Consider the following 16189-nt stretch of genomic DNA (forward strand, 5'->3'; position numbering starts at 1 on the left):
CAAGTACATCCCATTACCTGGATTTCCATTTCAACCTTTGAGGCCGATTTTAGTTTGCAAAAATCAAATAATCAGGATACATATTTCAGTCTTGAGTAACTGTGAATCTAAACAAAGGTATCAAATCCTAGAATCATTTCTCCAGAAAACATATATGCAGTATTATTATCAGCTGCCTGAAGAATTTCTGTCTAAACGCCCTTCTCAATTGTGTTATCTTGAGCACTAAACAACACCATGTAAGACGCCATGTTGCCCATCAGGAATGTTTCTATGCTACCAATCCAATTTGCACTGTACATCTAAAATGCAATTCCTCAATATCGATTTGAACTGTGATTATACAACAACAAAAAAGTCCATGGCAAAGTTATGGCATCTTGCCAGAGGGCAGATTCATTATAAATATTAATTTATGAAAAAATGATATTTATGATTTACTGTAAAATTAGTTTCAATAGTCACTAAGAATACTACACCATAAGACTGTGAATCTGTATAAGCACTCAGTCTTTTTTAACTACAATGATTTTCTGAATGTTTCTGATGTGCACATTCTTAACTTAAAAAACAATAGAAGAAAACGAACAAAAACACAATAAAATAACTGATAATTAAGGGGAAACAATTGGGGGAGGGGGGGGCGAGGGGGGCGGGGGGTTTGTTGCAACATTAAACCAAAGGTAGGTGGGGAATAGCATATATTTCTTTGGTCTGTGTGTGAGCATTGGCGCTCATGTAAGTATGTGTGTATGCAAATGTATGAAGTGTACAGGGGTAGTTTTCGGTCACTGTTATCAAACTTTGAATAAATGAGATATTTTATGACTTGAAGGGAGGAAGTTTGGAGACTGGGATACAACAGGCATGTTATCAAATACAGTTCACCTGTGTATCAATTCAACAAAGGATTAAAAAAAAAAATAATAATAAAAAGTAATAATAAATTAAAAATTTAAAAAGCCTGTAAATCTTAGTGCCATATACACAGCCAATTTCCATTAAAACAATGAAATGTGAAATCTTTCCTTTTTTACTTTTCCTGCCATATTTGTATTTTCCTAGGCAGAATTGAGCAATGCCATGAACATTAAAAAAAAAAAAAAGTTGAAAGTCCTTTCCACAATCATCTTTTATTCCAAGTGTATCCTCTCTCTGTCCTTTTTATTTCAAAATAATCAAAGATAATCTGCAGACATTAAAACCATTTAACAATACAAAAGTTCAATACTGAAAATAAAATTCTATGTTCAGTACTGGAAACAAACGAACAAACAACAACACAAAGCTGTGCTGCAATTTTGGAAATGGGTTAAAATAGAATTCCATGAATTCATCACTGAAAACCAAAGTAAAATGCTTATGGCAGTCAAAGTAAAGACATGCACAGAAAATGAAAATGAAGCAATATGAAAATTATTACCCACACTGTAATACTGCAAACCCTTTCAGTAGCAGCAAAAATAAAACCAGAAACTGCAGGACCCTTCACCCTCCCTGTCTACTACCCCAGAACACACCCCACCATCCAAAATTTTAGAATCCATAGTTTACCATCCAAAATTTTAGAATCCATAGTTTCTCTCAAAATGTTCAGCTTGGAAAGAGTGCTAACATGGGTCCATGCCATGATTACTCCAAATCTAATTTTAAAGTTGGGCCATTATGTAAAACTGTAAAGACTGGTTGATACAATTACATATAACTTATAATGCAGCCTGAAGAAAGCACTGAACAAAGGCATTAGGCACAATGACTTGAAAACACCGACATACTGAAAACTGTCAATACTGAAAACCGTGGAGAGAATGCAAGGCAGTATAGTGCAGCAACACATTTTACCACACAGCAGACAATACATCATCAGCAAGCAGATGGCTGAGAGCCCAATATTCTGTGACCAGTTCAAGAGCAAAGCAACTGTTCAAGGATTGTACAAGAATGACTGTATTTCTTTATTTGTTTTTATGACAGAATGTACACTCCACACAGTTCACATTAGCACAAACAACATGATCAAGCAACTCAGTCACCAAATTTGATTACCATCTAATCTGCTCGAAGGACAAAACAACATTTCCAGATTTGATTTATACTCGCTATAAGAGAAATGTATTAACGAAATGATTTTCACAGAAGAAATATATTCAAATAATCATGTTCAATGCCTGTTGTTTCTGGTTTATATTAGTGAGATGAAATGAGAGAAACCTAGAGAGAGAGACAGAGATAAAAAGAAAAATCCTACTGCAATCACAAATCACTATACTCATTAATAGCAATCAAACAATCCTCTCAAAACAATAAAATATACATCGCAGCAACAAATAAAATTATCATGGTCACTTTCATGTGATTTGAATACACAATTAAACAGTGGTCATGTTCTGATCAAGGTTTGAAACTCAAATTGTAAAACTGGAATGCATGTGCACTGGTGCATACACACACATGCACACACATTATCTTCCTCTGAATATTTCGTTTACAAGCATTAACTGCTTCACTTTTGAGAGACCTTTGCTCTTTGATTTTTTCAACAGTAATGAAAAAGAAGAGAGAACTTTTTAAATTATCGTAACAGTATTTTCCAGTTCACATACATACCCGCAGTCCAATAAATGATTTTGAATTATGCACTTATTTACACAATTTTAACTGCAAGTACTCTGATAAACTAAATCATATTTTGAATTATGCATATAACAACACAATCTGCTTCCTTTGCCATTAACAATTAATAAAAATTACATATAAAATGACTGTAGCTAACAGGTGAAGTAAATCACAAACCTTTGCAATAATTTCTGAACAAAGATGACAAAAAGCATCTTCAATAGCTTAGTATTATTTTCATGCTGAAAATAAAATATTTGCGAGTTTCATACTGTATCATTTTTAATCACCTTCATCATCAATGTAGCTTATAGCCCAGCTGCCTACACTAGGCAACATCAGAGACCTGAAATCCCTCTGACTGACTGAGAATCAACAAAACTTGGAGAGGTTTAGATAATGTTTTTAATATTGTACCCCTTTGTCTAACCAAAAATTGATGAATTTCACAGAACACAAAAACACCTTTCCGAGCCTCCCAAATATGTGATTCATATCATTAGAGGACACAAAAGATGGACAAAAAATTTCAACAGCTGTGTTACACAGAAAGCTACATTGTGTATTAAAAAAAAAAAAAAAAAAAAAAAAAAAAAAAAAAATTATATATATATATATATATATTTAACATTGTTGTCTTAGTCCAGCCAACTGCACACAGCCATAATGACTGCCCAACTTAAATAAATAAATTAATTAAAAAAACAAATCACGTTAAACACAAAACTGTCACATCTGAAAAAAAAAGCCCAACCTGCAAAACATCACAGTTCAACTTCAAGACAAATTATCTTGATTATAAAACTCCTTTAGGCAAATAAGACGGTGCTGTGCTGAGGTCATAAGCCCTTCCGGTAAATCTATCATCTCCAGATTACAAAAAATTGCACAAAAAAGGCTTACAAATACGTCAAAGCCACACAAAATTATGAAAAAAAAAGGACATATAGGCAAATAACACAGCAGAATTGGGCGGCTAGGGCACGTCCCAGAGTTGACTATATTACTACCAGATCACCAGAGCAAAACAGCACAGACAGTACATCACTGACTGTGCAAAAGAAACATAAGAGTGACAAGGCTTTATCGGAAAAAGAAGTGGGAATAGACTGGGAAGGCAGAAAAAGTAGACAACGGTGAAGGAAGGAAACGGAACATTATGAATGAGGAAATTTCCAGCACAGCATTTCCGGAAGGCGGTGATGCTATTTCACTCTGAAAGACTCCAGGGCATTCCATCAGAGAGTTCATTGTGAATGCCAAGATTTAAAACTGGAGTGGCACAGAAAAAAAATAATACGCATATCAATAATTCATGTGTTTCATTTGTTATGAAAAGTTTATACAGATTCAACTAACTGAGAAGTGACAGAAAATGAAATAAAATGAAATCAGCCTTCCAACATACAATTTCAGTTTTGTGGCAGCATTAACTATCTAAAGTTTTAAGCGATAAACAAAGAACGAGAAATTCCCTGTGAATTAAAAATGACATCACAAAAACAGCAAGAAAGCAACTAAGCTTTGATTTGGTTGAAAGTCATCTTCCCACGTTCGTACAAATCATTTTCATTCAAATCAATTTGATACAAATGGAGTTTATAATGTCTAAGAAGATATCTGATTCTACACACTGATGCAGTGGACACAAAATACAAATCATATCACCCAATCATCAAACAAACAAACAAACAAAAACAAACATAGAGACATAGAGAGAGTAAACTTAATAAATTCCATGAATATAATCACATGATTTATTTAAGTAGAAAATGATGTGGGCTGCAAAGTACCGGTAATATGTGTGGGGTAAGGTGGGAAACAGAAATGGATGGTGGGAGGGTAGGGGCAGGAAGGCAAGAGTAAGATTTCTATGAATCCACACATCATGGTAAAGAAACCACAGTCATTAGTTGTTTTTGTTTCTCTTTTATATTCAGTGTTGATTATTATCTTCGAGTATGATGTGGTGTTAAATGCAATTCATCATCATCAACAAACTCTTAGATTCACACACGTGCGCAAAAAAACAACAACCCCATACACACAAAGAATTAAAATGTTATCCACAACAGTATCTTCTTATGTCAATTCATAATACCAGAAGCAGCAATACTGTACATATCAGTTCAAAGAGAATATCCAGTACAACTAATGAAAAAACCAAACTGTGTGTGAAGTTAAATCAAATCTAACGAAAACAGTGTGTGCGAATGCAGCGTCTTGACCTCCTATGCCTTCAGGTTCCTATCCCAGCAACATGAAAACAACACTTGTCATTTTTCCAGAAACAGCTGACAATGCATGGCAAACTTGTACAACACCAAGCCCTGCCAATTTTTCTTACTTTTTCTCCCTGGAAAGAATATTTCATCCATAACCATGGGTCAACCAGCAGTTCTTGTATAATGTAAAGCTCCATAGTTTGGAAGTAAAGGTCGATGAGTTTATTTACAGTTTTATGCTTACACACACACACACACACACACACACACACACAAAGACAGGTATGCAACTCGTCAGTGAAAATTCTATCTGATGGGAATTGTGATAGATACGCACTGTTACACTGTCATAACTGTCTTATTTTCAGTCACACATATGAAGTCTCTACACTGTTATCAATTATTTTATTTCAAATCTCATCATCAAATATCAACTTACATTATTATCATCACTGTCTTTCATTTTCAACAACACATGTAAATTCTATTCACACTTTCATCACTTTTCTCATCTTCTTGTCTCACATGTTAAGCCTCTGGTCATACTGTTATTGCAATGTTTTGTTTTCGCTTAGACATGTAAAATCTAAAAGACTACACAGTTTGCAGACAACACTCACATACATCCTCACAAAATATCAAGATTATATTCAGGGTAATCCTCACCTTCTTCCTTAACATGACCTGAACTTTGCTTGCAGAACTGATTCAAAGACAATTACCAAAACAAACTAACATATAAAACTCAATTCTGTCACAATTCATGCACTGTTTTTGTTTTTTCTCCTCACAATTAAGGGAACTAACACTATCATATTGCCATTATCAATCAAGATAGTAACAGCGTGCATTATAATATTATATTCATGTGTGAAAATTACACCATTGTACTTTTACAGTCTATTTTATCAACATTTTACCTCTTTTTTTCAGAAGACACAAGCTGAACATTTCCCATTTAATCATTTCACCGAAAAAGAAAGAAGGGAAGGATTTAACAAAGGAAATGCAAAGTGAATATGAAAAAAACTGCCTTCTTTTTTTTATTCATTCTGTTGTGAAAAAACAAACTGATAATGATATAAAGACACAAGAACTGATCAATGCTATGGATCTGATTAAGAACTGGCTATTCATACACAATCTCCTTCGTCAGCCCTCATGTCCCCCAAACAACTCCTAAGTTGATAACTTGGGGGACTGATGATGATGATGGCATGCAATCACAATGCAGCAGTAATGATGTTCTCCACCATTTCTGGGACAGAACCAGACTGCTGCAGTGGAACTGCCCTTCATTCCCTTGCTTGAAAACCATGATTATCTCTTTCAAACAGGAAACCTCTAGCTACTGCTCTCATCTCCAAAGCTTCATGTAATTATGTTGTGGTTCTTAGCTATGTCTAGCCAGTCTCCTGCTTAATATAACTGGTTATGGTTTGAAAAGATGATGATTTTTATATTCAGCATCATTCTTTCCTCGATTGTATTTGTAAATTTCATTGTCCCTCTTTCCTTTGTATCACTTTCTCACCTCCTACCCTCTTTGTCTCACTCTCCTCCCTTTCCACTCTCCATCCATTTCTGTCCTATGGATGATCTTCATTAAAAGTATAAACATATGATTAAAATAAAAGTTATCTGGTGTTTATATCAACTTCAGGCTTGGCTCACTGTTGCGTTGGCTTCTGTTCATCTGAATTACTGTACAGCAGGCAGAGGTGGAGAGAAAAAAACTTCTGTTTTGATATGATGATCATATTTTCATTGCTGTTCTTATCAGCCTGCCTGCCTGTATATCTATCTATCTATCCATCTACCTCTGTCCACAGAGCATGAACCTGCAAACTGGAAACTAGTCTTTCTTTAAAGCTGCTGCTGCAATTTCCACTATATCAGATACTGCTCCCACCCCTCTTACTTGAAAAAAAAATCTGAACAAATTTCCATAACATAATGGGTGTTATAACTCGATTATGTCAGAACAAACTGCTATGTAATTACTGAGCGCATCATACAGTAACTATATCACATGGGTGAAATGTTCTCACCACTCATGATGACAACAACACCGGGTCTCTGTCATTTCAGATCAGTCATTTATGATGCTAATATTGAATCACTCTGTTTCATCATGAGATAATGGAGAGATCAGCATGTAGATAAAACCAGTTTTGCCACTGGTGTTATGAATCAGAACTTCAAACGATGCATCACTGAAACCTCCAATCGATGCTTCATATTCCTCTTCCTGTGGGAGACGCACTGTTTAAAATTTCACTTTTCAGGTTCAGATATCTATCAAACAAAAGGTCTGTGTCGTGAGTGTGCACTATGCCTTATTCCTTCCACTCCCATCCCAATCTTACTGTAGTAGTAGGTTCAATTCACTTCTTTCATTTGCTGTACGTACAACTGCAGTTGTTTCGCAGGTGGGATAATCCTACTTCCAAAAATAACCATCCAACATCAAACAACTTCTGAAGCTTATCCAGAAAAAAAAGTATCAAACAAAACAAAAAAATATATATATAAGGCTCAATGACAGCCTTCAGACTGGATACACACACGAGCATACATGCAGTGACTATTCTGGTATGAAAGAGTCGGACATTGAAAGAGAACAAACAAAATGGCCCAGCAAATTCTTCATGCAGTGTTCAGCAGCACAGTCGATGTTGGGTGTCATGGGACATTTACTTTGGTTTAGCTGTGGTTGTTGTAAAAAGACATTTACCATCCGGGGATGAGCATACCGAAATGGGACTAACAGAGAGCTGTGTAGAACGGGGTCCCATAGCAGAAGGCTTGAAGACTGAGATAGACACCCATGCTTTTAAGTTACTGCAAAGCTGTTAGGTCAGTTTACAAGTGGACAGCATTGCTGTATACAGTAAGTTCTGGATGCAGGGACTAACATTACTCAGGGGTGGTAAGTTCTGGTCACCACTAACAGACAGTTGTCTGTGCAGGAAATGTTGATGGCAAGGATAATCAGTGTGTTCTCTTTGTATCAGCAATGACAATGATGAAGATGAACAGGTTCTCTATGTAATGACCATTGATAAAGAGGATGACTCCAGGATTCGTCCTCTCTGTGAACTGACCAAACTGTATTCAGTTATCAATGTAAGGACTTGGTGACTAGGTTCTATACTACTGACCCATGACAACAAAGTACTGATAAGTTGTTTGTCTGTATTATGACTGCAGCACAAAGAGAAAGAAGAAAAAGTTCGCTACAAGCATAGTTGATGATTATACTCTCCCATGCACTAACCCGTGACACTCAGGATGGTAACTTCTCTATTGATCAAAGAAGAGAATGACTAATTAAGTAAGTCTGGTACTGAAATACTTGTAAGAATAAATCATCATCTAATTCGATCATACATCTGCAACAACAAATGATAATAACACGAATGGAATAGACAACAACAAAAAGAAAAAGAAAAAAAAAGGAAGCAAGTAGAGATCTTCTGTGTACTTCAATAATGGAGAGAAAACTATCCTGACAAAAGATGTGTGTGTGAAGGGAGGGGTGGTGGTGGTATTTTGTGCCGTTTTCCTGCGATTATTCATATCTGCAATTTGTAGTATTGTACTGGTGTATATGGATTTTGTTTTTCCACTTCTATGCCCTCATATGCTCTTGTGTGGTACAATGCACTATTGTATATATGTATTGTCTCATGTGAGGTGCTTAGAGCCCATTATATGGGGAGTTAGTGCCACACAAGTACAATATGTTATCATTATTATCAAGAGATCAGCTGAAGAGCTTTACATTTGATGTTTAAATTCACAGAGAACAAATATCACCCCCAACGGCTAAGTCTTGTTTGGAGGTGTCTCTGAAGAGGAGCTGAGGTCTTATACACTGTTGGCCTTTTCCCTCAGCCAGTTCTCCACAAAGAGCACATGATGCAGAACAGCTGAAGGAGAACTCAAGACCCTCGAGCACACCTGGGGTACCATTCAGAGACCGGCCAAAAACAGACAAGAGTGGCAGAGCTTCCTTGTTGCTCTACATGCCAGAGGGCTTAATGGGCAGTCAGTAAATAAGTAAGATCTCCACAGACCAGGTTCCTGGGAATGCAGCCATTCCTCTTCAGCAACTAAACAATAACAGCATCCCCTCTTTCCGAAACCAAGTGTTTCAGCTGTGGAAATATTGAGCGCGGTTCTGACTCTGAGAAACAGGGAAAAAGACCTGCGCTGGGCACATTTCAAATCTTACATTTATTGCTATGAAAATTTACAAAACATTCTAAGTTTTGTTTTTTCATTTAATCCTTCACTTCACCGTCACCCTTGTCCTCCCTATGTTAATGGTCTTTGAGGATAGATACCGTTGAAAGAAACATTCATGAAAGAAATATTCATGAGACATATTGTACAAAACAGAGCTGTGTCAAAATGAGGTAAACGTCTGACCCACACACTTCTGATGTCAAAATGCCTTCGAGTGAGAAAATTTCTCACACAAACTGTGTTATGATTTAAAAATAATGCAACACAAAGTTCTCACATAAACAATAATCATATATTTGAAGAAAAAAACAAGTTTGAGTCTTTATCATGCGCTCCAGTCAGATTATAACTGGTCAAGATTTAAAGTAATACTTCATTTTAAAACATTAAAACAACAAAAGCATAAAACTAAAAAGACCCTTTCACACTCTTTGCCTACTCACATACATTTCCATAAAAAAGTAGAAATACAATTCTTGTTTTTCCGGTCACAAAGGATAACAATTATCATGCTGTATATACACAAAAACACATTCACCTCAAACAGGCATAGGTGCAATGAAACATAACTTTACCCTTAAACTGGTGAAATATTTCTAGGATACTTCGTTGATATGCATTTATCCGAGACAGACATTTTTTTCCCCAAGTGAATGAAAACTTACGGAATAAAACCCTGCCTGTTGTCACTTCCTGCAAAGTGTCGCCACGTTGAGACCCACTGAGTGAAGTCTTGAAGCAGCGGGCTTCAACTGGCAGACACTTATCTGCAAGTTTTCATTCATGTGCTGGAGACAATTGAGTCCTGTACAAATTATTCCCCTTCCCCTCCACCACAAACACAATTCAGCATGCACAAATATAACTCCTCACAGAATGCATTTCAGGTCCATTTAACTGGAATGTAGATTTCATTTCATTTACCCTCAAACAGAGAATTTAGAGGAGCATGTGTGTGTATACGTGTGTGTGTGTGTGTGTGTGTGTGTGTGTGTGTGTATGTGTGCGTGTATGTGTGTGTGTGTGTGTGTGTGTGTGTGTATCTATGTGCAAACACGTGTATGTTTGAGTGTGGTAGCAATATTTTCTTCCAAGTAAAAAAAAAAAAAAGAAAGAAAAAAAGGAAAAAAAAAAAAAGAAAAGAAGATGAAACATCAACAAATAACTGAACATGGTGATAAACACATTCACACCACAGCACTCTTTTGTATTGTACTACTAACCCAACCAATACACACACTTTCTGCTATTGCACTCGGATGTATGACTGACTAACATCACATACACCTGACTCAATACTGTCCATCCCAACACCAATGGCCCCCAAAACAAGTCTTCCTCCGCCTCACGACTGGTCAGTTACCCACAGGCAATTGCTGTCTTCTCCCCTCCTCCATTGTTTCTGGGACTGCCGCACACAGACCAGTTACCTCGTACGTATCCAGCATGAGCTTCCAACTGACGACACACACTTTAGGTTCTGCATGGTGTTTGAATGATGCTAACCTTGTGTCAGCCCTGTTCTCATATCTGATGTTTTGACTGGTAAAATAAAACGCAGTGATTTGTTTCCCCAATTGCTCTGAGAATCACTGATTGAAGACACAAGGTACTCTTGATTAAAGATGATAGTCCACGTGATGCACAACAGCAAGATCCTTTGGTACGGATTGCCTAATCTGCTGGTGACCATCACAGATATACACCACACACTGTGACACAGCACAAGCCTACATATGAACCGAGTTCCACAGTCTTTCTTCACTTTCATAAATAATGCCCTGTACTAAAGAACAGAAGACAAGTCATACTTCTTGTTTGCAGGATGCACTTTTTTACACATATGGATATCACTGACACATAGCTCAACAGAACTCCTGTTGTGTTGAGCTGAACACAGTTCCTTGACTGTTTTTGCCAATACAGTGGAGACTGAAGGAGGAAGCAAGTAGCTCCAGAGTGTGGAACAGTCAATGAATATTCATCAAGTCTTGATGACAGTCTGCAAGTCATCCGGCAATGCAGACACGATGTTTTCCAGGTGTTTCTGCAGTTTAGCAACACTCTCCCTCTGCACAACAGTGTGGTTGTTGCTGGCAAACTTCTGAAAACAGCAAAGGCGATATGTTAAGGCAATGTCGTATGCTTAACATACTGGAATTAGAATTATAAAATAAAATTTTAAAAATAGCAGTAAAGTGCAAGCATATACACACAAACCCAACAAAGTTCCCTAATGTTACATTTTACATTTAAGTGTAAAGGTCTCATAGCCTTTTTACCACCCTCAGAGCAGTTAATTCATTACCACTGTGTCTAGGGTTTGGCAAAGGAAGGCAGGGCCCAATCCTCTCCTTCAGCCATTGTAACCTTCCCCAACTTAAATCAGATACTCCATTCACACCTGGGTGGAGTGAGGAAAATCTGAGCAAAGCGCCCAAGGACACAACACCATGCCCAAACAGGGCCTCAAAACCTGATCACTGTTGAACACTGGATCAGAAGTCCAGTGCCTAACCAGCTCTGCCACAGTGTCTCTTAACGTAACCTTTGCAATAAGCCCCTCTCCCCACCCACCTCTACCCCCCAAAAGTTTTCCACCACCATTGTATGTGTATGACCAATGTGAACACAGTAAGGAAAGAAGGTGGCAGAATGGTCAAGACACTCATCTGCCAATTCAAAGAGTCTGTGAGGGTCTGGGTTCAAATCCCACTCTCGCCCTTTCAATCCCAAGTTTGAATGGAAAATCGAACTGAGCGTCTAGTCATTCGGATGAGATGATAAACCGAGGTCCCGTGTGCAGCACGCACTTAGCGCACTGAAAAATAACCCACGGCAACGAGAGTGTTGTCCTCTGGCAAAATTCTCCAGAAGAAATCCACTCTGACAGATACACAAAATATGCCTGCACTCAAGGCCTAACTAAGCACGTTGGGTTATGCTGCTGGTCAGGCATCTACCGAGCAGATGCGGTTTGGTGTACATGGATTTGTCCGACTGCAGTGACCCCTCTTTGAGAAACTGAAACTGTGATTGTGACACAGTGTTCCCAGTGAAACCATGGCACTAACCAGCTTCTCCTTGATTCGCAGGATGAGGTCCACAATCTCCACCTCCTCTTTGTCTCTGATCCACTCCTCCAGGTTCTGCACACAAACCATCACTCTTCATGTCCACTGCACCACCCGACAAGTGGTGTAAGAAAACCACTACTTTCCAAGTCTGTCTATACTACCATGATCCAGTCTACACAAGCATGATCCAGTCTATATATAACAAGCCATTCACTTCCAAGTCTCTAACTTCATGATCTAGGCTACACTAGCATGATTCAGTCTATAATAGCATGCTCTAGTCTATAAATGAGAAACATCGCCTTCCAAGTCTATACTGGTATGATCTAGTCTACATATAAAAAAAAAAAAAATCACTACTTTACAAATTCTATACCAGCATGATCTGGTCCATTCATTCTGGAAAACAGCAGCACGACTCCACACAATTTTTTTTCCCAAGAGTACAGAAAAGTAAACAATACTAGGCTTGGATTTTCCTTGTCTACCATAACCATACAATACAATACCATACCATACCATAACCATATAGTAGCATAAGCAGCACTGACTTGAAGTTGTGTACCTTGTGAAGGGAGAGAGTTACCACTCTTCACTATTTGTTAATCATACGGTACCATACCATACCATAACTCTACCATACCATATCATAACATTCTTCTTCTTCTTCGTTCGTGGGCTGCAACTCCCACATTCACTTGTATGTCCACAAGTGGGCTTTTACGTGTACGACCGTTTTTACCCCTGCCATGTAGGCAGCAATGCTCTGTTTCCCAGGGTATCATAACATACTGAACTTGGGAGCTGCAGCCGAAGAACACAGAAGAAGAAATGCCTGGCACTTACCGAGTCACAGAGCGCATCCATGTGCAGCACCTGCAGCTTTTGGTTGACTTCCCTCTGACGCTGGTAGTACCAGCCCTCAAAGTTGGGCGACTTGAAGTACCGTCTGCACACACAATGCTCCAACATATGTAGATAATAATGCCAACGGACATAGCTAATTTTAGATTCGATTAATTTCAACGAAAATAACAACATGATGTAAATAAAAACAACCATATAAAAAGCTGAGAGAAAAAAATGTGAAAAGAAATTAACCAATATCTTGTTAAGTAACTCACACTGGTTGTCAGCATCATCTCTTAGTCTTTTCAGTCAGCTGCAGGAGATTGGTTTATGGTGTATTTCTGTTCCTGTACAGGACAGTGTCCGGACACATTTTCCAGGTTTTTTTTTGTTTTGTTTTTTCTGAAGAAAAAGTAGACATTTTTGGGGAGATTGTAGACTGAAGACATTTTTTTTTCTCTTGATATTAACCTACAATGTGAGCTTTACTATATCTGTCCAAGAATTGGGAGAAAAAGATGAAAAAAATATGAGCATGCAAGAGAGCTTAGCATGTCTCATGTGTCAAGAGTACAAACTGAATGCTCTAGATAGATCATATGTGCATGCAATTTTGGATCAATGTTTAACATGTGAAACAGCAGAAATTTTCTGACTATAACTGCATTCAATCGAACTACGACTGACTCAATATTTTTTCTATGAATACTGTCTGCACCTCATCATACAAATACAATGGTTTGCAATTTCTTAACATTACCCTTTTATGTCCAACACTAAATCTCACTCTCAAAGTCCCACCCATACTGATTTCTCACCTGTACAAACCCTCCCAGTCCCCCTTGATTCCTGAGGTCAGCTGAGGCCCTGAGTGTTCCACTGTCTGCAGAAACTCCTCCGTGTCAAACGGCCGCAGTCTTGGGGGGCCCTGTAAAGGATTACAATTGTATTCTATCTCCAAATACCTTTTTCTTGACAAAAATATTTCTATAGTTCCAGGTGTCAAGACAAGATTTTAGAAGAAAACATTACCACTGGTTCTTGATTCTTATTACTGTCTTTTTTTCTTTTCTTTTTTTTGTGATATGTCAGCAACCAATTCTTTTACACATAAATAACTTTGGGATGTGATCAAAGAAGGCCTCAAGAAGAAATGTTCCCTGCTATACTATATTATGCATGACAGTGCATCACATGTTTGAAAATTCCTCTGATGTCCGTGTTTTCTGTGTATTTCCTGCAGCAGAATGTCAACACTGGAGGTCTTCCTGAAATACTGCATGGCCCGTCCTGCTGCACACCTCTGAGTCTTCTTGATGCGGGTTGTTGTGATGGGGTCCCGTTTAGAACGTTCTTTACTGCAGCACAGGTCTGTCCAAGGCCTTGTATGCAGCTGTCTTTGCCATTTACAATCTTAATTTTCTTCTTTTTAAAAAATTTCAGCACACAAATGTAGTTTATTCAGCACACACGACATACAAGTGTAGTTTATTTGGCATAAAAGAGTCGATTCTTATACACTGTTCTAAAAAATAAAAATACGAAAAAAAACCCAGCATGCTATGCGCTAGTCTAGTTTATCCAGTGCACAAGACATAAAAGTGTAGTTTATATGGTGCCTAACATTTTTTCTTTTCTTACTGGATGCAAGTCTAAGTTCATCCAGCATATAAGACAAAAAAGTACACAATATATGATATGCAACACAGAATCAACGTTTACTCAGCATAAATGCCCAGTTCATTCAACATACAAGTGTACTTTATTCTGCATACAAGAAAAAAACAAGTATATTCAGCACACAAAGCATAAAAATGCACTTTATTCAGAAGACATAAAAATGTACTTTATTTGGCATTCAAGTGCAGTTTATTCAACATTCAAAATGAATAAATATAATTTATCAAGCATACACGACAAAGCATAATGTAATCACCAGACAATTCCAGTTTATTCAGCACGCATGTGTACTTTATTCAACATACAAGAAAAAACAAGTATATTCAGCACACAAAACATAAGAATGTACTTTTCCTAGCATACAAGTGTAGTTTATTCAACATTTAAGACATACACATATAATTTACTCAGCATACAAGTGCTGTGTGCATATTTTTTTCACTGTACAAGACACAGAAGTGTAGATTGCCAGCATACATGTGTAGTTTATTCAGCAAAGAAGACATGCAAATGTAGTTTATTCAACAACCAAAACACTACAAGTGTGATTTATACAGCATACAAATGTAATCCATTCTGCATATTTGTATCAAAATTTAAAAAATAAAATTCAAATAGTGGAAAAGAACATTACCCACATCTGTTCTTAAATACATCCATAATTTTATCATCATAACTTGCAGGGATGTTAGCCATCAACTATAATTCACGGCAAACACCGACATACACATGAGAGCATTACATTACCTTTTTCTATAACCTCATCGCTTTTAGTGAAGAGACATAAAACTGAAAGCACAATCACACACACATATTCATACACACCAAACACACAGAATACTGTCTATGTACCAAGCAAAATGTTTTTCATCATCAATAGACAGCTTTAAATTTCTATGTCATGTTTACATTCAGAGAGCTTTAAATTTCTATGTCATGTTTACATTCAGAGAGCTTTAAATTTCTATGTCATGTTTACATTCAACCGGATCATATTAGGTGATTTCAGCAACATCAGTACTGGACATCATGCCACAGAAATCATTCTTATTATTATCAAGATTTAATATGATTAACCAGATTTTTTTGATTTTTTTATACCAATCAACACACAAAGAAGCTGTAACAGCCTATGACTGACCTTGTGTGGAGAAATATTCCGCTGCAGGGGCATCAGACTGGCCATGTAACGCTCCTACACATGCCAACAAAACACGCTATTAATAACAGTTTTATCTGATAACAGTTATGTTTCTGCTGGCACACTGAACAAATAAACTCCTCTTCCTTTTTCTAAGATATGTTTCGTGGGATAGAGCAGGATTGGGAGTAAGACTGAAGCTAAAACTCTTGGTCATTCATCAACACCGTATCATTTTGAATATTTGTTTTCTTTCTAGAGCTCCGCCTTAAGTTTTTTGTAGGACAGAGGAGGTTTTGGAGTAAGGTTGAGGCTAAAGCTCTTGCCATATGTCAGCACCATGTTAT

At 37.3% G+C, this 16189-nt stretch overlaps 1 protein-coding gene across 3 annotated transcripts in view; it reads right to left on the bottom strand.

The window, feature by feature from the left end:
- Positions 1 to 938: 938 nt before the first annotated feature.
- Positions 939 to 16189, bottom strand: part of LOC143299410 (protein DENND6B-like) — a 44791-nt gene continuing 29540 nt past the window's right edge. For all 3 annotated transcript variants that reach the window (XM_076612593.1, XM_076612594.1, XM_076612592.1), the window contains 5 exons: positions 15843 to 15896; positions 13840 to 13949; positions 13019 to 13121; positions 12170 to 12244; positions 939 to 11199 (listed from right to left, as the gene is read on the bottom strand). In XM_076612593.1, the coding sequence (XP_076468708.1) occupies positions 11080 to 11199; positions 12170 to 12244; positions 13019 to 13121; positions 13840 to 13949; positions 15843 to 15896 (462 nt within the window). In that variant the 3' untranslated portion in view covers positions 939 to 11079. The remainder of the gene's footprint in view (positions 11200 to 12169; positions 12245 to 13018; positions 13122 to 13839; positions 13950 to 15842; positions 15897 to 16189) is intronic.

Source organism: Babylonia areolata, chromosome 25, assembly GCF_041734735.1.
Source record: "Babylonia areolata isolate BAREFJ2019XMU chromosome 25, ASM4173473v1, whole genome shotgun sequence".
Lineage (NCBI taxonomy): Eukaryota > Metazoa > Mollusca > Gastropoda > Neogastropoda > Buccinidae > Babylonia > Babylonia areolata.